At 45.4% G+C, this 23,361-nt stretch overlaps 1 protein-coding gene across 6 annotated transcripts in view; it reads left to right on the top strand.

The window, feature by feature from the left end:
* The window catches only part of LOC142365621 (zinc finger protein 462-like), a 153,086-nt gene that overhangs the window by 127,059 nt on the left and 2,666 nt on the right, over positions 1-23,361 (top strand). For 3 of the 6 annotated variants that reach the window (XM_075446583.1, XM_075446581.1, XM_075446580.1), the window contains exons 10-12: positions 9,792-10,015; positions 17,695-17,821; positions 22,296-22,410. In XM_075446583.1, coding sequence (XP_075302698.1) covers positions 9,792-10,015; positions 17,695-17,821; positions 22,296-22,410 — 466 coding nt within the window. Of the gene's footprint in view, positions 1-9,791; positions 10,016-17,694; positions 17,822-22,275; positions 22,411-23,361 lie in introns of those variants that run through there. The other 3 variants (XM_075446582.1, XM_075446585.1, XM_075446586.1) reach the window with 3 other exon arrangements.

Here is a 23,361-nt window from a genome sequence, read left to right as displayed (position 1 = left end):
CCTTCCCTCCCCCCGAGCGGCTCATGGGGACGGGGAATGGTGTTTACGGTCAGTTCATCACATGTTGTCTCAGACGCTCCTTCCTCCTCAGGGGGAGGATTCCTCACACTCTCCCTGCTCCAGTGTGAGGTCCCTCCCACAGGACACAGTTCTCCACAAACTGCTCCACCGTGGGCCTCCATGGTCTGCTGGGGGACAACCTGCCTCAACATGGTCTTCATCACAGGCTGCAGGGGAATCTCTGCTCTGGCACCTGGAGCACCTCCTTCCCCTCCATCTTCACTGACCTTGGTGTCTGCAGAGTTCTCACTCCTCTGTCCTGCTGGAAAATGCCGTTATGCAGGTGTTTTTTTTCCTTCTTAAATATGTTATCACAGAAGCGCTACCACTGTCACTGATTGGCTTGGCCTTGTCCAGTGGCAGCTCCGTGTTGGAGCTAGCTGGCATTGGCTCTATCAGACATAGGGGAATCTTCTAGCAGCTTCTCACAGAGACTACCCCTGTAGCCTCCTTGCTACCAAAACTTTGCCACACAAAGCCAGTACACTTGGGAAGACAAACACCATAACTCCGGATGTCCACCCCACTTCCTCCTTCTTCCCCCAGCTTTATATTGCTGAGAACAAAGTCATATGGTATGGGATATCCCTTTGGTCAGTTGGGGTCAACTGTCCCAGCTGTGTCCCCTCCCACCTTCTCGTGCACCCCCAGCCTACTCACTGGTGGAGTGGTGCGAGGAGCAGAAAAGGCCTTGACTCTATGTAAGCTTTGCCCAACAATAGCTAAAACATCCCTGTGTTATCAACACTGCTTTCAGCACAAATCCAAAACATAGTGTCATACTATCTACTCTGAAGAAAATTAACTCCATCCCAGCCAGACCCAGTACACCTGCCCACAGCTATCACACTTAATGCTTGTAGGTCTGCTGGCTGCCAAAATTCAAACCTGTGTGTTAGGATAGTACTCTGCCTGCTTGCGGGTTGGGCAGAGTTTTTGAGTATTGTATTGGTGAGCAAACATGTCTCACATGCCATCTTTTTCTTGGAGGAGCTTTTGGTGTTGCAACTGTTGTCCCAAAACAAGGGTTCTTTTATGTGGTGTGCATCACCACACTGAGTCATGATATTTGTATTTATTTTGATTCTGCAGAAGCAGGTGCTAGGCATCTAACACAGCCAGCACACCTCTCAGAAATACAAAGGGTCTTTTACACAAAAGAGTAACAAAGAAGAAATTACACTAAAGCAGTTGATTTGTCACTCATACTTTTCCTCATCGCCCGTGATTACATATGTTCATGTTTTAAACATTTGGGGAGGTTCTTTTCATTTCATCTTTTCATCCCATTTTTCTGAGAACATAGTTGTTGCTCCATCTGGAAAAAGAAACAGAAATTAATAACCATTTTGCAACCCGATGACGCAGAAGTACAGTCTTTAAGGGTCCTGCTGGAATGGCTTTCCACTTGTCTTCAGGTTCTGGTGGAGCGGCAGATTTGACCCAAGTGTAGTGGAGCTAAGAGTTGATTCCTTCTAGATTCACAGCAGTATAGGTAGTCATCAGGATCATATAGGGTCCTTTCCACTTCTCCTTTAGCAGATCATCTTTTCAAGAGCAAATGTAAACCAAGTCTCCAGGTTGAAATTTGTGTACCAGTGAATCCAGAGGCAAAGGCGCTCATTGGTTGAGGTAAACAGAATCACAGAATGGTAGGGTTTGGAAGGGACCTCTGGGGGTCATCTAGTCCAACCCTCCTGCCGAAGCAGGGTCACCTACAGCAGGCTGCACAGGACCTTGTCCAGGTGGGTCTTGAATATCTCCGGAGAAGGAGAATCCACAACCTCTCTGGGCAGCCTGTTCCAGTGCTCCGTCACCCTCAGAGTGAAGAAGTTCTTCCTCATGTTCAGACGGAACTGCCTATGCTTCAATTTGTGCCCGTTGCCCCTTGTCCTGCCGCTAGGCACCACTGAAAAGAGTCTGGCCCCATCCTCTTGACACCTACCCTTGAGATATTTGTAAGCATTTATCAGATCCTCTCTCAGCCTTCTCTTCTTCAGGCTAAACAAGCCCAGCTCCCTCAGCCTCTCCTCGTAGGAGAGATGCTCCAGTCCCCTCACCATCCTCGTAGCCCTCCGCTAGACTCTCTCCAGTAGTTCCTTGTCTTTCTTGACCTGGGGAGCCCAGAACTGGACACAGTACTCCAGATGGGGCCTCACTAGGGCAGTGTAGAGGGGGAGGAGAACCTCCCTCGACCTGCTGGCCACACTCCTCTTAATGCACCCCAGGATACCATTGACTTTCTTGGCAACAAGGGCACACGGCTGGCTCATGGTCAACTTGTCATCCACCAGGACACCCAGGTCCCTCTCCACAGAGCTGCTCTCCAGCAGGTCAGCCCCAAGCCTGTACTGATGCATGGGGTTATTCCTCCCCAGGTGCAAGACCCTGCACTTGCCCTTGTTGAACCTCATCAGGTTCCTCTCTGCCCAACTCTCCAGCCTATCCAGGTCTCGCTGGATGGCAGCGCAGCCTTCTGGTGTATCCACCACACCTCCCAGTTTTGTGTCATCAGCAAACTTGCTGAAGGTACTCTCTGTGCCTTCATCCAGGTCACTGATGAAGAAGTTGAATAAGACTGGGCCCAGTACTGACCCCTGGGGGACACCACTAGCTACAGGCCTCCAACTAGACTCAGCGCTGCTGATGACAACCCTCTGAGTTCTGCCATTCAGCCAGTTCTCAATCCACCTCACTGCCCACTCATCCAGTCCACACTTCTTGAGCTTCCCTTTGAGGATGTTATGGGAGACAGTGTTGAAAGCCTTGCTGAAGTCAAGGTAGACAACATCCACTGGTCTCCCCCCATCCACCCAGCCAGTCATGTCATCGTAGAAAGCTATCAGATTGGTCAGGCAGGATTTCCCCTTGGTGAATCCATGCTGACTACTCCTGATAACCTTCTTTTCCTCCGCTTGCTTAAGGATGACATCCAGAATGAGCTGTTCCGCCCCCTTTCCCGGGATGGAGGTGAGGCTGACTGGCCTATAGTTCCCTGGGTCCTCCTTCTTGCCCTTTTCGAAGATTGGAGGGACATTGCCTTTCCTTCAATGCTCAGGAACTTCTCCTGTCCTCCAGGACCTTTCAAAGATGATGGAGAGTGGCTCAGCAATGACATCCACCAGCTCCCTCAGCACTCGTGGGTGTATCCCATCAGTGCCTGTGGATTTGTGGGTGTCCAGATTGCTTAAATGATCTCTCACACAGTCCTCCTTGACCAAGGGAAGATCTTCCCTTCTCCAGGCTTTCTCTCTTACCTCCAGGGACTGGGATGCCTGAGGGCCAGCCTTAGCAGTGAAGACTGAAGCAAAGAAGGAATTCAGTAACTCCGTCTTCTCTGTATCCTCTGTCACCAGGGCACCCACCTCATTCAGCAGCGGGCCCACATTTTCCCTCGTCTTCTGTTTGCTACTGATGTACTTGAAGAAGTCCTTCTTGTTGTCTTTGACATCCCTTGCCAGATTTAGTTCCACGTGGGCCTTAGCCTTCCTTGTTGCTTCCCTGCATGCTCTGACAACACTCCTGTGTTCCTCCCAAGTGGCCTGTCCCTCTTTTGACATTCCATAGACCTTTCTCTTCCATCTGAATTTTGATAGAAGCTCCTTGCTCATCCATGCAGGTGTCCTGCCCACTTTGCTAGATTTCTTACTCATGGGGATGCACCAATCCTGAGCATGGAGGAAGCGATGCTTGAATAGTGACCAGCTCTCTTGGACCCCCCTACCTTCTAGAGCCCTGACCCACGGGATTCCTCCAAGTAGGTCCTTGAGGAGGCCAAAGTTAGCTCTCCTGGAGTCCAAGGTTGTGATCCTACTTATTGCCCTGCATCCTCCATGCAGGATCCTGAACTCCACCATCTCATGATCACTGCAGCCGAGGCTGCCCCCAACATTCACATCCTCAACCAGTCCTTCTTCGTTTGTCAGTACAAGGTCCAGCAGCACACCTCTCCTCGTGGCTCCTCCAACCACCTGCGTCAAAAAGTTACCATCGATGCTCTGTAGGAACCTCCTGGACTGCATGTGCCTGGCTGTGTGGTCTTCCCAGCAGATGTCAGGGTGGTTGAAGTCCCCCATAAGAACCAGGGCCTATGACTGTGAGGCTACTTTCAGCTGTCTGTAGAAGGCCTCATCGACTTCCTCTTCCTGGTCAGGTGGCCTGTAGTACACACCCACAACAGTGTCACGCGCATGCACCTATCCATTAATTCTTATCCATAAGCTCTCAACTCATTCTTCATCTGTCCCCAGGTAGAGCTCGATACATTCCAGTTGCTCCCTGACATACAGAGCAACTCCACCACCTTGCCTTGCTGGCCTGTCTTTCCTAAAGAGTGTGTAGCCATCCATGACAGCATTCCAGTCATGCGAGCTGTCCCACCATGTCTCTGCAATTGCAATGAGATCGTGGCCCTGCGACTGCACACAGATCTCTAGTTCTTCCTGCTTATTCCCCATGCTGTGTGCATTGGTGTAGAGGCATTTCAGAGAGGTAATCAAGCATGCTGGTTTCCCTGGAGGCGTGTAAGAGGATCTGCCGTAGCCATATCCACCCTTAAGGTGGTTGGTCTTCTGCTTCTCAATTTCGGAGGCAGCTAAGGAACATTTGTCACTGCTCTGGTTGGCCTGGCTTATTCCCCAGTTGGATGAGATGGCTTGAGAATCGTGACTTTGGACCGTGCCCCCAGAGTCCTTTAGTTTAAAGCCCACCACACCAAGTTGTACCCTCAGCATGTTTGCTGATGACACCAAACTGGGAGGAGTGGTAGATACACCAGAAGGCTGTGCTGCCATTCAGCGTGACCTGGACAGGCTGGAGAGTTGGGCAGAGAGGAACCTGATGAGGTTCAACAAGGGCAAATGCAGGGTCCTGCACCTAGGGAGAAACAACCCCATGCATCAGTACAGACTTGGGGCTGACCTGCTGGAGAGCAGCTCTGTGGAGAGGGACTTGAGTGTCCTGGTGGACGACAGGTTAACCATGAGCCAGCAGTGTGCTCTGGCTGCCAAGAAGGCCAATGGCATTCTGGGATGTATCAAGAGGAGTGTGGCCAGCAGGTCGAGGGAGGTTCTCCTTCCCCTCTACATTGCCCTAGTGAGGCCCCATCTGGAGTACTGTGTCCAGTTCTGGGCTCCCCAGTTCAAGAAAGATGAAGAGCTACTGGAGAGAGTCCAGCGGAGGGCTACAAGGATGGTGAGGGGACTGGAGCATCTCTCCTACAAGGAAAGGCTGAGGGAGCTGGGCTTGTTCAGCCTGAAGAAGAGAAGGCTGAGAGGGGACCTAATATATGCTTACAAATATCTGAAGTGTAGGTGTCAAGAGGATGGGGCCAGACTCTTTTCAGTGGTGCCCAGTGACAGGACAAGGGGCAACGGGCACAAATTGAAGCAGAGGAAGTTCCAGCTGAACATGAGGAAGAACTTCTTCCCTCTGAGGGTGACGGAGCACTGGAACAGGCTGCCCAGGGAGGTTGTGGAGTCCCCTTCTCTGGAGATATTCAAGACCCACCTGGACAAGGTCCTGTGCAGCCTGCTCTAGGTGACCCTGCTTTGGTAGGGGGGTTGGACTAGATGACCCCCAGAGGTCCCTTCCAAACCCTACCATTCTGTGATTCTGCGATTCTGTGATTCTGTGATTCTGTTGGCCAGCCTGCTGCCAAAGATCCTCTTGACTCTTCTAGACAGGTGGATCCCATCCCTCCCTAACAGGTTAAGATAATTGAAGAATGTCCCATTTTCATAAAAGCCAATACCCTCACAACAGCACCAACCACGAAGCCAGAGTTGACATACATTATGTGTCTATTTCTGGCTGCCCCCAGAAATGCCTTCCCCCCACCCCTCCCTTCTAGGCTTAAGTTTACTCCTGATTTTCTACGTCCTCCCCCCACGTGGTGCAGGAGGACAGGGAATGGGGTTTGCGGTCAGTTCATCGCAGGTTCTCTCTGCTGCTCCTTCCTCCTCAGGTGGAAGACTCCTCACACTCTTCCCCTGCTCCAACATGAGGCCCCTCTCACGGGAGACAGTCCACTACAAACTTCTCCAATATGAGTCCTTCCCATGGGCTGCAGTTCTTCACTAACTGCCTCAGCGTGGGTCCCTCCCATGGGGTGCAGTCCTTCAGGAACAGGCTGCTCCAGTGTGGGTCCCCGACAGGGTCACAAGTCCTGCCAGCAAACCTGCTCCAGCGTGAGCTTCTCTCTCACCACGGGTCCACAGGTCCTGCCAGGAGCCTGCTCCAGCACAAGCTCCCCACGAGGTCACAGCCTCCTTCAGGCATCCATCTGCTCCTTTGTGGCGTCTTCCTCGGGCTGCAGGTGGATATCTGCTCCACCGTGGACCTCCATGGAATGCAGGGGGACAGCCTGCCTCACCATGGTCTTCACCACGGGCTGCAGGGGAAAATCTCTGCTCCAGCGCCTGGAGCACCACCTCCCCCTGCTTCTTCAGTGACCTTGGTGTCTGCAGAGATGTTTCTCTCACATATTCTCACTCCTCTCCCTCATCTGCTGTTCCACAGCAGGTTTTCCCCCTCTTAAATATGTTATCCAGAGGTGCTACCACTGTCGCTGATTGGCTTGGCCTTGGCCAGCAGCGGGTCCATCTTAGAGCTGGCTAGCATTGGCTCTGTCAGACATGGGGGAAGCTTCTCGCAGCTTCTCACAGAAATCGTCCCTGTAGCCCCCCCACTACCAAAACCTTGCCATGCAAACCCACAACACCAGGACATTCATATCCAGCTTGCTGCCCACCAGGATCCCCAAGTACTTTACAGCAGAGTTCCACCCCAGTCAGTCAGACCCCAGTCTGCACTGCAGCTTGGGATTATTCTGTTCCAGGTGCAGGACTTGACATTTATCTTTGTTAAACCTCAAACAATTCTTGTTGGCCCAGCCTTCCAGCCAGTCAAGTTCTCTATAAGGTTACTCTTCCTTCTGGTGTATCTACCTCTCCCCTCAGTTTGGTGTCATCTGCAAGCTCGGTGAGGGTGTATTCAATACTGTCATACAGATCATTTATAAAGATATTGAATAGTACTGGACCCAAAATCAACCTCTGAGGGACTCCACTCATGACTAGATGCCAGTCTGACTTTTCTTACCTCAAAAACTGGTGGTTAATGGCTCAGTTTAGCCAGTTTTCTACCCATCTTGTGGTCCGTCTTTCCAGTCCAAATCTTGCCAGCTTGTCAACAAGGGTGTTGTTGGAGACCATGTCAAAGACCATGCTAAAAATGAAGGTACATGATGTCCACAGTTCTCATCCACTGAGCAAGTTATTTCATTATAGAAGGCAGTCTGGTTGGTCAAGCACAATTCAGCCTTTGTGTGCTGAAGCAGTGAGTGAGTATGGAAATTACAATGTCAGTAGCTACTTTACAGGCAAACAATGAGAAGAGATTTGGCTCTTGAGTTTCTCTTGGCCTTCATAACAGGCAAATCTTATGAGCTTTTGAAAGTTCCATAATGGACACTGACCTCCTGCTCCATGCCCAGCAGAGCTGTTGGCCTTTCATTCAGTTCAGGCAATACAACTAGTTTTTACAGTGACAGGACAAGGGGCAACAGGCACAAACTGAAACATAGGAAGTTCCACCTGAACATGAGGAAGAACTTCTTCACTTTGAGGGTGACGGAGCACTGGAACAGGTTGCCCCGGGAGGTTGTGGAGTCTCCTTCTCTGGAGATATTCAAGACCCGCCTGGACAAGGTCCTGTGCAGTCTGCTCTAGGTGACCCACAGTCCCTTCCAACCCCTAACATTCTGTGGTTTATTCTGTGATTCATACTATCCTTTTCAGCAAATTTTCCCATTGTGAAATGCCTTGATATTTTTCCAGCTCTGAACACAACCCACCAAGATCAATAGTAGGGCTCCATGTTTATAATCCTCAAGGTATTTGGCTCTTAGTAATTATTTTACTTTTTTTTCTTGGTACAAATAATTGTTTTGTCCTTCTGTTTCATAGAATTGTGATCTGTTTCTTTGGAATAGTAAACTTTCATATATAACAGCTTTAGAGTGTTAATGTTTTTTTATACCTTTTATGCCATCCCTTGCTTTAGTGGTTTTTAAAATATATGTCATGTGCTAGAGAAAAATCTAATTTCCAAATGCTTTAAATAGTGTTTCTCTTTTAAAAACTTTTTGTTGGACCTTTTCTTACGTTTAAAAATAAGTTATCTTATTTCAGTGAATTCAATTGCACAGAGCTGTAAATATTTTTTTAAATATTCTTGTTATGCGTTCAAAATCACAGCTTTAACTCCTGTTATCTCTTAGAGCATGTGCACCCCCATCCCTTTTCCCGCTTGACCCTGAATGGACACAATTTAGCATTTTTTTGCAACAACATCTTTAGCTGGAAAGGAACCACAAGTTTTCAGGGTCTCACTCAGATATAGCTTTGAGGGGAACTTCCACTTTTTAAAGTGCACAAAGAGAAAGTTCTGAGGTAGGAAAACTGCCACGTTCGAAAAAAGGGGAGGATAGGGAGGAGAACAAATGGAGGAGGGTGGAATATTTAGATGGGCTGTGGAAAACTAGGCTCATGAGCAGTGGGGGTTATGCATTGGCCAAAGACAAATGGATGAATTCTGTAGCTCTTGCCTCCCTATAGAAATTATGAGAGATGTGTCAATGCACACAAGTTCCCTACCCTTCATGTTTACTGTCTAAGAATCAGACCAGGGATTATTTTTGTTTGTTTGTTTTAAGATATCATTAATGACGATCTTCATGAGGAAGATCAAACTCTTCCTTTCATCTGCAGTCCATAAGTAATAATAGTACTACGTTTCAGTGTTATACTTCAAAAGGACAGTTGAGTAACAAAAGCTGTAGTGAAGATCTTCTGGTGACCCTCTGCTGAAAGGTCAACTTCGGGATTTCCCCTGCATGCACAGCTCAGAGAACTGCAGTGGATGAATGTTGCACACATCAGGATTCTGGCTCTTCAGAAAGACCGAAATTAATTGTGCCGCCCTGTTAAAAGTGTGTGTTTTGCATGAGAGGAAGGAAGTAGAGAGTTTAATAACTCAGTAAGAGCATTTTTAATACGTGCTTGTAGCATAATCAGAATTGTGGGAAGCATGAAATTAATTATGTGTGGATTTTGAATCTTAACTAATAAAAATCTGAGGATATTTGGAAAGTTTCTGCCCCTGGCTGATCTCTGCACAACCACCTTCAGGAGAAGATACTGCTGCACACCTTTCACTCCCACAGTGAGTAGCATTAAATGTGATGGTGAGAATACCAGCTCTGATCATCAGAAGCTGGGAGAGCGATGTATTGGGAATCACCCTACATGCTCCCTGTTTATTACAGTTCTAGCAGTTTTTACTGGCTTCTGTCATGTATTGAACCAGAATGGAGCTTGGTCTGACTGATTTATGTCTGCTTTTACATTCCTAGGCTCTGCTACTTGTCTCACAAATTTGCCCCAAAACTCATACCTGCCGCAAATCTCTTCTTCCCATCCTGTTCACCTAATGAGTGGTTACATTTGCAAGAACACCTGTATTTGTAGTCATGTAGGATTAACTCTGTCTGTATAGAAAGGGGAATTTTCTTGTATTTCTTTGTTGGTCCAGTTTTAGCTCGGTAGATGGATTGCATACACAAATATCAGATCCTGTTTCTTGCGTGGGTGGTATGTTACAAGCTGTTGACGCATTGCCTGATGGTTTTTATTTCTTAAAACTTAATAAATGTTCCCCTCTCCCCACAGAAGAGCGGGTTGTTCCCATGGAAGTTTGCCATTCCAAACTGTCAAAATACTTGCAGGGAATTGTTTTCCGCTGTGATAAGTGTACCTTTACCTGCTCCAGTGATGAGAGTTTGCAGCAACATATAGAGAAGCACAATGAACTTAAACCTTACAAATGTCAACTGTGCTACTATGAGACCAAACACACAGAGGAGCTGGACACTCATCTTCGAGATGAGCACAAGGTAACATCCAAAGGGATTTAATTTGTAACAATCTACTTCTTGCAAATGCTATATCTAGTTTATTTGCATGTCCACTCTGAATAGCCAACCAGCATTTTTTTTTTCCAGAATTTGGATAAGGGTCCTGTGCTGGACTTCAATTTCTCTCAAGTTCTGTATTTTTTCGGAAATTCAAGACTGTGGGTTTCTAAAGCTGTTGAGATTGACCAGAATTCACTGACTATTGAAAATAGAGTATGATTATCTGGAAAAAGCATTTGTATATATTGTGAGATTTTTTTTTTTTAAAGTTATGAAACAACATAAAGGCTGTGTGATTCAGACACTCTAAGACACAGGAGCTTCCAAAGTGTAAGATTGCTCTGGCAACTTGGGCAAAGTGACATGCCATGTATATTTTAATAACACAAGTCAGTACATTCCAGTTTACATTTAACAAGGGAAAGATAGAAGCTTGTTATACTTACTGCTTAAGTTAAGGCTGCTTTGGTGTTTGTGTGGAACCTTCTGAGTGCAAACCTGATCCATACTTGGAGAAGTCACTAGAAACCTTTCCACAGACTTCTGTCTGCTTTGGATTTCTGTAGTTCTCAGCTGCGTTGCTGTGAGAGTAGCAAAATTCTAGAACTGAGACATGTTTACAGAGTATTTTTTTGTCAGTTTGTGGGGAGGAAACTCATTGAATCCAACTATCAGCAGCTGAGCTGCCTGACTCTCACTGAAAACTTGTTCACACTTTGTTGACTGAACAACGTTTCAACCCCCCCCCCCCAAAAAAAAATTGACAAAATGAGTGTAAAGCAAAACTGAATGCATTTTAAAAATGAATTGGATTTTTCTTATTGCTGTTGTTTCTTCTGAGATGCATGAGCAGAGACTGGATCACAATGTATTTATCCTCTTTGTTCTAATTACTTCGACAGCAGGTTTGCTCACCACAGATGGCTCACAATGAGTTCTACCCCTTCAAATCTTAAGGCCCTGTGTCACTCACAGCTGCTTCCAGTCTGCCATGAGGAAAATGAAAGCAACTGTGGAAAAGAAAAAACCCACACTTCACACCAAAAATTTATCAAATAAAAGAAGTACATGGCACTCTTGCTCAAACATATTAAAGATAACACACAGGCAGCCGGTGGTGTCTGGAGAGGCACTTTGTGTGGGTGGGTGGTGCATACACCTCTGAAAGGAATGCAGCCTGTGGGCAACCCATGCTGGAGCAGGCACACAAGGCAGAAATAGTTACATATACGTCCTGGGTTCAGCTGGGATAGGGTTGATTTTCACAAGAAGCCAGGAGGGGACACAGCCAGGATGGCTGACCCAAACTGGCCAAACAAACGGAGTATTCGATATCATGTGACATCATGCTCAGTTCTGAGTGAGAGAGCTGGCCTTGGGTATGTTAATTGTTAATCAGGAGCAGGCTGGGCATTGGGAAGTGAGAAAATTGAACTGTGTATCCCTTGCTTTTTATATTCTTTTTATTAGTATTACTGTTGCTATTGTTCTTTCCCTTTCCTGTTCTGTTAAACCCACGAGTTTTGCCTTTTTCTTCCGATTCTCCTCCCCATCCCACCGGGGGGGGGGGGGGAGGAGCGAGCAAGCGGTTCTTTTGTTTCCAGATGGGGCTAAACCACAACAGTCCTTCTTCGCACCCAGCGTGGGGCACAAAGGGTTGGGATAACAACAGATCTGACCAGAACATGTTACAATAACTTTGTTATAAATTGTTATATGCATTTATTGTATTAGTTAAATAGTTGCTGGTCACAATGTTGCTTTGTTTGGTCACATGGCTGTGGTATGTAAATCCTTACTTGCTGCATGTGTTCCCTGTGATGCTGTTTATCACCTCTGGGAAAAGGATCAGGATTACCATTTTGCTATACTGTATAATATGGACTTATGATATTCTAACATCACTGGTCATGAGGTTAGGCTTGTATTTGTATGCAACATTTCTGTCATTTCTGTACCTGGGATGCCATCTCTTGGAATTTATCAATAATCAAACACACTCTGTGGGGAAGACGGGGGGGATACTTCCCCCCACTCTTTCACCCTCCCTTTCTCCTAACAACTTTTGAGAATTTTTGAATATCCATGGGATGTTAAAGCCAGCATGCTCCTATTGCTATGTCTCCTGAATGTGTTTCAGGTCTTGTTTAGGGTTACAAAAATTTTTTTTAAGAATACCACCCAGAGATCTGCCCAGAGGCTGGATAGTCATGGACAGCATGACATGTGGGAGAATATGGGCGGGTGTCCCAAGAACTTCTCACCTCCAGCATCTTGGAACTTCACTCCCGAACAAGTGCAGGGCCCTAATAAAGTGACAGAATATTTGAAAGGAGAATACTGTGGCTATTCCAAACAGGCACAACTTAGCACACTATGCTGTGCTCTGGCCAGTATCTACCAAATGCTGCTCGATATTATGCAGCACCCTCAGAGGGAAGAGAGGGAAAAGACCGTCAGGCACTGCGGCAACTCCAGCCCCTGTGACAGGCACTGCAACGACTCCAGCACCACAAAACCAATGCACACGACCCATGTGGTGGAAGGTTGTACGGAGCACACCATCGTCGTATGCCAACTCGTTGGCAATAATGGACTGGAAAGGTGAAGAGGAACAAATGGTGTATGAAGTGTCTGTCCAACTCTGGCAATATGAAGAAAGTGTCCCTTCCTCCCTCATCTCAGCTGTGGAGAAACTGTCCCGGAAGGTCCAGTGACTCGAAGAGAATATGTCTTACTCCCCATCTGTATGGACCAGTATCTCGGGTATTACGAGCAAGCATTTCTCTGCTCAAGAGAGAGGATATAGAGGGTACACACCATGAGACACACTGTGGTTTTACCTGCATGACCAGGAGAGGACATGAGGAACTGGGATGGAAAACCTACTTCGACCAAAGAGGCACGAATGCACGAGTTGCAATGAAAAACAATGACAAAAGGGCACTCTTCCAGGAAAAATGCCACTCCAGTTTCCAGCAGTCGGTTCTCCAGACAGAGTAGAAAACCTGATCTTACCTCATAGAATCACAGAATCATAGGTTGGAAAAGACCTCTAAGATCATCAAGTCCAACCATCCACCCAACAACACCATGCCTATTAAACCATATCCCGAAGTGCCACATCTACACATTTTTTAAATACCTCCAGGGATGGTGACTCCACCACCTCCCTGGGCAGCCTATTCCAATGTCTGACCACTCTTTCAGTAAAGAAATTTTTCCTAATATCCAATCTAAACATCCCCTGATGCAACTTGAGGCCATTGCCTCTTGTCTGGTCGCTACTTACCTGGGAGAAGAGACCAACACCCACCTCACTACAACCTCCTTTCAGGGAGCTGTAGAGAGCAATAAGGTTCCCCCTCAGCCTTCTCTTCTCCAGACTAAACAGCCCCAGCTCCCTCAGCCACTCCTCATCAGACTTGTGCTCTAGACCCCTCACCAGCCTCATTGCCCTTCTTTGGACACACTCCGGCAACTTTTTCTTGGAGTGAGGGGTCCAAAACTGAAGACAGTACTCAAGGTGCGACCTCACCAGGGCCGAGTACAGGGGCACGATCACCTCCCTACTCCTGCTGGCCACACTATTCCTGATACAAGCCAGGGTGCCATTGGCCTTCTTGGCCACCTGGGCACACTGCTGGCTCATGTTCAGCCGGCTGTCGACCAACACCCCCAGGTCCTTTTCTGCCGTGCAGCTTTCCAGCCACTCTTCCCCAAGCCTGTAGCATTGCATGGGGTTGTTGTGACCCAAGTGCAGGACCTGGCATTTGGCCTTGTTGAACCTCATACAGTTGGCCTCGGCCCATTGATCCAGCCTGTCCAGATCCCTCTGCAGACCCTTCCTACCCTCAAGCAGATCGACACTCCCACCCAGCTTGGTGTCATCTGCAAACTTACTGAGGGAGCACTCGATCCCCTACTTGTGATACACTTGAGGGGACTTCCAAGTCATTTTTACAGGAAGAGAGTAACAAATAGTCTGACCAGGATTAGAGGGGCCCTGCCTCAAGCCAGGTGGAGGAAAGGGATGGCTGGCCTTATTGGACTGTGTGGATTCGCTGGCCTGGCACATCAGCTCTACAAGAGTATAAGGCTCTAGTGGACACCGGTGCACAGTGTACTTTAGTACCATCAGATTACAAAGGGGCAGAACCCATCTGTATTTCTGGGGTGACAGGGGGATCCCAACAGCTAACTGTACTGGAGGCCCAAGCGAGCCTAACTGGGATTGAGTGGCAAAAGCACCCCATTATGACTGGCCCTGAGGCTCTATACATCCTTGGCATAGACTACCTCAGTAGAGAGTACCCAAAAGGGTACTGGTGGGCTTTTGGTATAGCTGCCTTGGAGAGAGAAAAAATTAAACAGCTGTCTACTTTGCCTGCTCTCTGAGGACCATTCTGTTGTGGGGTTGCTGAGGGTCAAAGAACAACAGGTGCCAATCTCCACCACAACAGTGCATGGGAGACAATATCAAATCAACCAAGAATCTAATTCCCATCCATCAGCTGATTCATCAACTGGAGAGCCAAGGAGTGGTCAGTAAGACTCGCTCACCCTTTAACAGTCCCATATGGCCAGAGATAAAAATCTAACGGAGAGTGGAGACTAACAGTAGACCATGGTGGCCTGAATGAAGTCGCGCTGCCGCTGAGTGCTGCCGTGCTGGACGTGCTAGAACTTCAAAATGAACTGGAGTCAAAGGCAGCCAAGTGGTATGCCACCACTGACATCGCTAATGCGTTCTTCTCAATCCCTTTGGCGGCACAGTGCAGGCCACATTTTTCTTTCACCTGGAGGGGCATCCAGTACACCTGGAAGTGACTGCCCCAGGGGTGGAAACACAGTTCCACCATTTCCATGGATTCATCCAGACACTGGAACAGGGTGAAGCTCCAGAACACCTGAAATACATTGACAACATCATTGTATGGGGCAATGCAACAGCAGAAGTTTTTGAGAAAGGGAAGAAAATATTTCAGATCCTTCTGAAAGCCAGTTTTGCCATTAAACGCAGTAAGGTCAAGGGAACTGCACATGCGATTCAGTTTTTAGGAGTAAAAAGGCAAGATGGGCATCGTCAGATCGTCAGTAAGTGGGTTGCACTGATCACACAGCAGGCCAGAAAGGGAACCCCCAGTCACCCAGGAATTCTGGAAGTGAACATGGACTGGCCAGAAGGCAAAGATTTTGGAGTGTCGCCAGAGGAGGAGGTGACATATACTGAAGAGGCCCCACTGTACAATAAACTGCCAGAAAATCAGAAGCGATATGCCCTGTTCACGGATGGCTCCTGTCGTATTGTGGGGAAGCAGCGGTGGTGGAAGGCTTCTGTATGGAGTCCTACATGACAAGTTGCCCGTTTGCAGAGGTGAAAGCCATCCAGCTGGCTTTAGACATTGCCAGTTGAGAAAGGTGGCCAGTGGTCTGCCTCTGTAATGATTCATGGATGGTGGCAAATGCCCTGTGGGGGTGACTACAGCAATGGAAGGAGAACAACTGGCAGTACAGAGGCAAACCTATCTGGGCTGCCCCATTGTGGCAAGATATTGCTGCCTGGCTAGAGAAGCTGGTTGTTAAAGTGTGTCACATGGACGCCCATGTCCCTAAGAATCAGGCCACTGAAGAACATCAAAACAACCAGCAGGTGGATCAGGCTGCCAAGATTGATGTGGCTCAGGTGAATTTGGACTGGCAGCATAAGTGTGAACTCTTTATAGCTCGGTGGGCCCATGACACCTCAGGCCATCAAGGAAGTGACACGACATACAGATGGGCTCGTGACCGAGGAATGGACTTGACCATGGACACCATTGCACAGGTTATCCATGAATGTGAAACATGCGCTGCAATCAAGCAAGCCAAGCAGGTAAAGGCTCTGTGGTATGGAGGATGATGGCTAAAATACAAATATGGGGAGGCCTGGCAGACTGATTATACCACACTCCCACAAACCATGCACTCACAATGGTGGAAGTAACCACCGGATGGCTGGAAACCTATCTCCTGCCCCATGCCACTGCCCGGAACACTATCCTGGGCCTTGAAAAACAAGCCCTATGTCGACATTGCACCCCCGAAACAATTGAGTTGGACAATGGGACTCATTTCCATAACAACCTCATAGAGACCTGGGCCAAGGAGCATGACATTGAGTGGGTGTATCACATCCCCTTTCATGCACCAGCCTCTGGGCAAATCGAATGATACAATGGACTGTTAAAAACTACTCTGAGAGCAATGGGGGCAGTGGGATCTTCAAACACTGGGATACACATTTAGCAAAGGCCTCCTGGTTAGTTAACACCAGAGGATCCACCAATCGACCTTGCCCTGCCCAACCAAAACTTCCATGTACTTTAGAAGTGCACATGAAGCATACATTAGGGAAGACAGTCTGGGTCAGTCCTGCCTCAGGCAAAGGCAAACCCATCCATGGGATTGTTTTTGCTCAAGGACCTGGGTGCGCTTGGTGGGTGATGCGGAAGAATGGGGAAGTCCGATGTGTACCTCAAGGGGATTTGATTTTGGGGGAGAATAACCAATAAATTAAATTGTATGATGTCAATTGCTAAATAACCCTGTCACTGTCTGTTATCACTGCTATAGTTGCTATATGCCATATGAAGGATATTACAGTAAGAATCACCCAAACTAATGAAGGATGAACTTTGATGAAACTGAGCAAAGTGCAGCAGTGGTGGGACTGGACCTGGCTTCAGGAACTGGCACCCAGCAACTTCCTCGAGATTGACATCTTCCACCTGCAGACCGTGGGCATGGGTCATGCCAGATACACCAGCTGTGACCTCTGGATGCAGCAACAATCCAACACCACACATCATCTCTCCTGCCCTGAAAGACCGTTATGACAGATGGAGACCAAAGTCATGGATTAAATGAAGTCAATGGAGTTTTTAGAAGCATGGTCCATAGGCTAAGGGAATGATATCTGTGTGAGATATATATATATATATATCAAAGACATGAAAAGTGGTGGTGATTAATTGGAAAATGGGGGACCTGGGCATGACGTGGATGGTATAGAATAAGGGGTGGATAATGTCCTGGGTTTGGCTAGGATAGAGTTAATTTTCACAAGAAGCTGGGAGGGGACACAGCCTGGACAGCTGACCCAAACTAGCCAAAGGGATATTTGATACCATGTGATGTCATGCTCAGCATTTAACTGGGGGAGCTGGCCATTGGAGGGTAATTGCTGCTCAGGAGCGGGATGGGCATTAGGTGGTGAGAAAATTGCACTGTGTATTCATTGCTTTGTATATTCTTTTTATCGGTGGTGTTGTTGTTATTTTCCTCTTCCTTTGCTGTGCTGTTAAACTGTCTTTATCCCAACCCACGAGTTTTGCCTTTTTCTTCCGATTCTCCTCCCCATCCCACGGGGGCGGGGGGGGGGGGAAGGAGCAAGTTGCCACATGGTTGGTTGTTTCCGGCTGGGGCTAAACCTCGACAAGTATAAAAAAGGAAAGAAGAATCAATAACAGTGAATGTAATTGTGTTTGGAGGGAAATGAGTTTTAATTTGACTAGGTGCCTGATAAATTTCCCATTTCAGCCTATAGCTTTGTCAGTGGGGTGTTTTTTCAATGGTTGATGATGGTGTTTATTGTTAACAAAACCATTTCTTTTAAGGTGAGTCGTAATTTTGAACTGGTTGGATGGGTTAACTTGGATCAGCTGGAACAAATGAAGGGAAAAACAGAGAGCTCCAGCAGCGATGAGGAAGAAAAAGAGTTAAGCCACAAGACCGAAGAGAGAGGTCAGTATAATTGCTTTTTCTTTTTATGCTGGTTACTGTAACGGACCCTTCCAGTTCCATCAAGCAAGATCAACTGTTGACTCAACAGCAGATTCCTTAAGTCATGGAAGCTTGTCAATATGGGAAAAATGGAGCTTTTGTCAAGACACTTAATGGAGGAATTTTGTGTTTTAATGCTTATGACAAGATTTCTGTTTAAGAAAATCAAATCATGCTCCAAAAAAAAAAAGTTATGAGAAAATACTGGTCACTTCTGTGACTGTGCAGATAACTTCTATGAGGGCTTAGAAAAATATGTAAGTGGAGTATTTTAGTGGGCTGTCAGATTATTCTGTGTTGCTAACCTATGTTCAGCTTTGCTGTTCCACATTATACTAGTGAGGAATATAGTGCAGTGGACAAGCTTATTTTGGGGTTATCGTCTGCCCAGTCCTTACAAAGCATTCCTTCCCTCCTCTTTGTGAGAGTTGTCCCTTTTGTCATCACTTTGGTCATCAACTCTGAAGCCAGGGTAGTTCCATTCCTTTACCTCCAAATCACTGTTCCAACTGTGTACTTTACATCTGTGCCTAAATTCACGTCTTTAATCCCACTGAGTTCCGTAAGTCTTATTCATGTGTTTATTGTTCAGATGGCTAGCTGAGTAAGGCTAAAGAACAGTAGGTTTTGGCGAATTGGACTGTGAGGGGAGTTTCTGTGGTTTTGTGTTTGGGGTTTTTTCTTGCCTTTAATATTAAAATCATTTTAGTGCAAATATCTGGTCCATGTAATACTCCATGTATTCTCACAATCTGCTCTATAGTGCATGACTTCAATCGAATGCAATATGTTTGCAATTCTTGTGCAACAGTAAAAGGAGCTTGATTCAAATTAATAACTGCAGTGAGCCTTGTCATGCCTAATCATCAGGTTCCAGGGGACATTCAACCTCCTGATGCTGACCGAAGGCTGACAAGTTTCTATGTACTTATGACTAAAATCATGCTGCCATGTTTACCTTTTTCCTTCTGAAATTTCAATTTTCAATTGAAAACTCGAAATTTCAAGTTCATTCAGGAGTTGTTCACAAAAGAAAACGCCTCCCCAGGTATTTTCAAACCTGTAAAAGTTAAGACTGCTAGATTCACAAGCAGTTTTACAGAACATGAAGGGGCCATTAACACTTCACTTTGAGTGTGACTGGTGATATCTTTATTTAAATTCTATGATTCTATCTTTATTTAATGAGGAAGAGAGTGAGTTAGACAAGAAACAACTTTTGTTGAAAAACATCCTCCATGATATTTTTGTTAGTGGCCCTAAAAGAAATCAGGAGAGGAGCAGGAGAGATGTTGGTTTCACATGTGTTCCAAAGTCTGACATTATTAACTCTGCACCCTCATGTGGAAGCTTGTTCAAGTGTCTATTCAGTGGGGGATGTGATCCTAAGAGCTTCAGAGCTGAAAGAATGAGACTAATGCTTTGACTAAAGGACCAGCTTCCCCTAACTTGCAGCTGTAGCAGACATTAGTGTTTTGTGTAGACCAGCAGCTAGAAATGGATGGAGTCATGCTGTCTTTGTGAGGATTACATCAGCACTACACAGAAGCACAGGTGCTGAAATGACCCTGGAAACCATGGTATCCAGACAGAGAAAAAGAAGGTAGTATCAACTGAGCCTCAAAAATCCCTATAAAATACGATGGGAGGAAAAAAAAATGAAATTAAGATCATCATTTAAATTGGCTTCAGGATACTTGAGATTCTTAATACTTATTATGAAAACGTAAGAATACCATTTTCTATGTTGGAGATTTAAATGTGCAGGGACAAGCAGACGTAACTGTGCTTTGTGTGATTCGTAATTAAGCTAGGTATAATGTTTTAGCAATTTTGTTTATGTTTTATTTTTTCACCTGCAGTCTTCTTTAATATCTGTGATTGACTGGAAAAAATGTGTTTGACTGTTCAAATAAGTGACTTAAAAATCATGCTTATTTCCCAGATTGTATTTCACTGCTGTTCTTTCCCGACTTCCCTTTCGAGGTGACACTTAAATCTGTTAGATTCAGTTAAAATTTACTTTTGGACACTACTTTTTGGCCAGAACCAGCCAAAACTAGCCAAGCGCTAACAAGCAGTCTTCTCAGGGTGTTCTTATCTCCTTCAAGGACAGTTCCATTGATTTAAAGGCTCTTCTTGGCAGCTTGAAGGCAAAGGTTTCGAACACATTCCTAAATCTTATCCTAAATAAGCATCAAAGTCCTGCTGTTCTAACTATACTAAGGCCTTTATGATAACACCTATGAGTTTGAACTGTTGCAAAAATGACACAATTAACTTTCTCATGCAAAATAAAATATTTGGAAGTAGAAGGAAGAAGATGTGAATGGAAAAGGATTAAGTTATTCATCTGAGATACTCTAGGGAAAGAGTAGCTGTTCTTGCTAGAGGTTGCATCACAGAGGGACTGCCTGTCTCTACTGACCTTTGTATCTTACTTTTAAAAGAAACCTGAATCTTCTTCTCTGTTTCTTTTTTTCTTCAGTAGATAAAAATAAGTGTGCATGTGTTTTTGTGTGTGTAATGTGGGAAAATCAAATGCAAATCAGATGTCTATGCAATATGTTACCCCTCTTTTATAGACCCCAGGTAAGCGCACAGCCCGATTAACTCTTTCTGTGAGGCAGTCTGAATTCACAGTCCAAGAAACAAAACTAATCAGGACCTCATGGGGAAGTAGATGGAAACATATAATGTATTCAGAAGGGACAGCAGAATTATTAGGGTAGTGCTTGTTAATGGGAATTATAAGCATAAATTCTCCCTATTCATTTGGGCAAAATAGGCTCTATTATCTTTGCACAGTCCTAGAATAAATTTCCTATTGTCTACTGTACTCTGGATTTGTTATTGTACAGAAGAGCAGCTGTCACCTCCAAAACTTCTACCCTGTGTAGGTGTTGGATCGGTCGTGGTACCGGGGAAATGTGTTTCAGTGGTATTTATAAATTTGGACCATGTATATGGTATTAACTGCAGGAGTCAGATCCAGATGTAAATAGAGCCCGTGGAACTGACTTTCTTTCTATTGCTCATATCAGGAGGGGACCTTGCTTTGTTGTTGTTTAACCACATAGTAAATCACTGATGCTAAGAAATATGCAATAAGTTTTTATCTTCTAGATGGAAGAGATTTAAAAAAATAAAGTGTAAAGAACAATTCCATCTAGAACTTTATTAAAGGGCAACCAGTAGGAAACCTAGCAAAAATACCTTTACAAAATTTAACATATGGAGAAGAAAAGTGAGCACCTGAGCGGTTCCGAGTCTATAGATTGACCTCTAATGGAGTAAATTTGAGAGTGAAGAAACCAAGTGAGCAGATGTAAGAATTGAAAAGAAGCAAAATCCCTTTTCTTTCATTATGCAATTTGGGAGGAGTCAGAAAGACATTCTGTTGCTTTCTTACTTAAGATAATTCCTGCTAAGAAATTAATGCTCTAAGTATATGCTGTCTCATTTCCAGTGAAAAGAATGAAGCAAGATGGTCCATGCAATTATTTTTAAAGGCTTATGTGGTGATCTTAATTTATTAGAAAGTATTTCATCTTTTGTTAATGCTGGCTCTTTTCACATGGGGATTGGCTTTCAGAAATGCTGTCCCCTCAGCTGCCAGCGACTTTGGATGTAAAGCTAGGTGCTTGACACGTCTGCAAATGAGGCCCTAAATGTTTTGTATAAATTATTAAGATCAGATGAAACATCTGTGCAGTTAAGATACCATCGTTTCAGTGATATTCTCTTATTCATGAGACTTCATGTTGAGGGGGTGACAATTTCTTATGAGTATTAGATGCCAAGTATGCCAAGTCTCCGTTTCCTAAGATTTGCACCACTGATTTGAAAATGACATATTGACTCAAGTGTTCTCGTTTGGTTTTGCTTTCAAGCTATTTCCGCGCTAAACTCTCAGTGCTGGTTTTGGCGTAAAACCCCACAATCTCTTCACTTGTTCAAATACAGGGAGCAATAAAACATCTCTGCAAATAGAAACAACAGACTTAAGATGGAGGATGGGATTTTTCAGCTCCAATATGTGCTGCGACTTTTCAGGATGGCTCTGTGTCTTCTGGAAATCCTAGTCACTTGAGAGAACCTCAGTTCACTTTTAGGTATTAATACAAAACCTTGGCTGTTCATGTAGATGTCTAAGTGGGAAGCACTCCACTATTTTGAAAGTCCCATCCCGCCCCCCATTTCCCTATTGTAGTTAATTGACCTTAACCGTGGTGGTTATAGAATTTTCACACCTTGCATTTTTAGGGTAGGGAGGACAATTTCAGAAACACCTACTTTTTTAAAGGAAAATCTTTTGCTTCTTCAGGATATTTTTTCCTCCCTGAAGGGCAGCAGGGAAGATCAGAGTATAATCATAAAGGTCCCTTCTTGCCCTGATGCTAATGAATGTGCAGATAATTTTGTTCTCTCCCAGAGTCCATTATGTATCCTGACAGCGGAGCTCCAGAGAAGCGCTTTACATGTGAGTTCTGCGGCCGATCATTTACAGAGGGCTCTGTGTGGGAACGACATGTGCTGAGGCATGGCATGTAAGTTGGTTTGCAGACTCCTTTGCATAACAGCCTAATGTAACAGTTGATCTTTGCGCATCTGTCCACCCATTCCTCCCTTCCCCCGAAAAAAACCTTTAATGAAAGCAAACACAGGGATATGACAGATTATTCTAACAAGGGAAGAATTCTGTCTAACACAAATGTTGTCGGATGCAATTATCAGATGTATTTACTCAACTAGATGCTTCTGTCCATCCTGTTTGACCCAGGAGCCCAGAAATCCAAAGTAACTGTTGTTTTTAAACCTGTACCTGAATATCTCCATATGTCCAAACACCCTTCCAGTTTCAGGTCTAGATCAGACCTCAAACTGAAAGAAGCTTTTATCTACAGATGGCCATGGGTTTCCGGAATACAGATCGTTCCAGAAATTCCCTCTGTTTGGGAACTAAAATCTAGTGCTATCAAATCCAAATGTAGCACATAAATGTTCTTTACTATGATCCTAAAGCTTAAACTTCATTTCAAGGTGAATAGCAGTTTGTTGGTCCAAAATTAACATTACTTGAGTCTATTGTTGATGTTTGCTTGCCAGTAGAGCAACATGGAAATGGCAGCAAATTATATGGAATCTGGGTTTCTTTTGGCTTTTTCTCTTCCTTATTATTTCTCTGTAGCATGCCTGCAACTAAACTTGGACTTCCAGTGCAAAGAATTATGTACAGAGAAGTGTTAAGGGCTTCAAGTGAAGGAAAATCTCAATAAGTGTGCTCTCTCCCCAGAAAGCAGACAGTGAAGTTAATAGCAAAGATCTTTTCCTTTCACGCTCATAAATATCAGTCCATGCTGTGAAATAATAGGCATCTCTGGAACAATAATTTTCCTTCTCTTGACAAAGATCTGTTCAATAGAACAGATGTTTTTGCTGACTAGAGTTTCTTCAAAGAGAAGATCTCAGTCAGGATTATTGGCATGTGGAAGACATTT

Source organism: Opisthocomus hoazin, chromosome W, assembly GCF_030867145.1.
Source record: "Opisthocomus hoazin isolate bOpiHoa1 chromosome W, bOpiHoa1.hap1, whole genome shotgun sequence".
NCBI classification, from domain to species: domain Eukaryota; kingdom Metazoa; phylum Chordata; class Aves; order Opisthocomiformes; family Opisthocomidae; genus Opisthocomus; species Opisthocomus hoazin.
The sequence above is the reverse complement of the archived record's forward strand: the minus strand, read 5'-3'. Positions and strand labels throughout refer to the sequence as shown.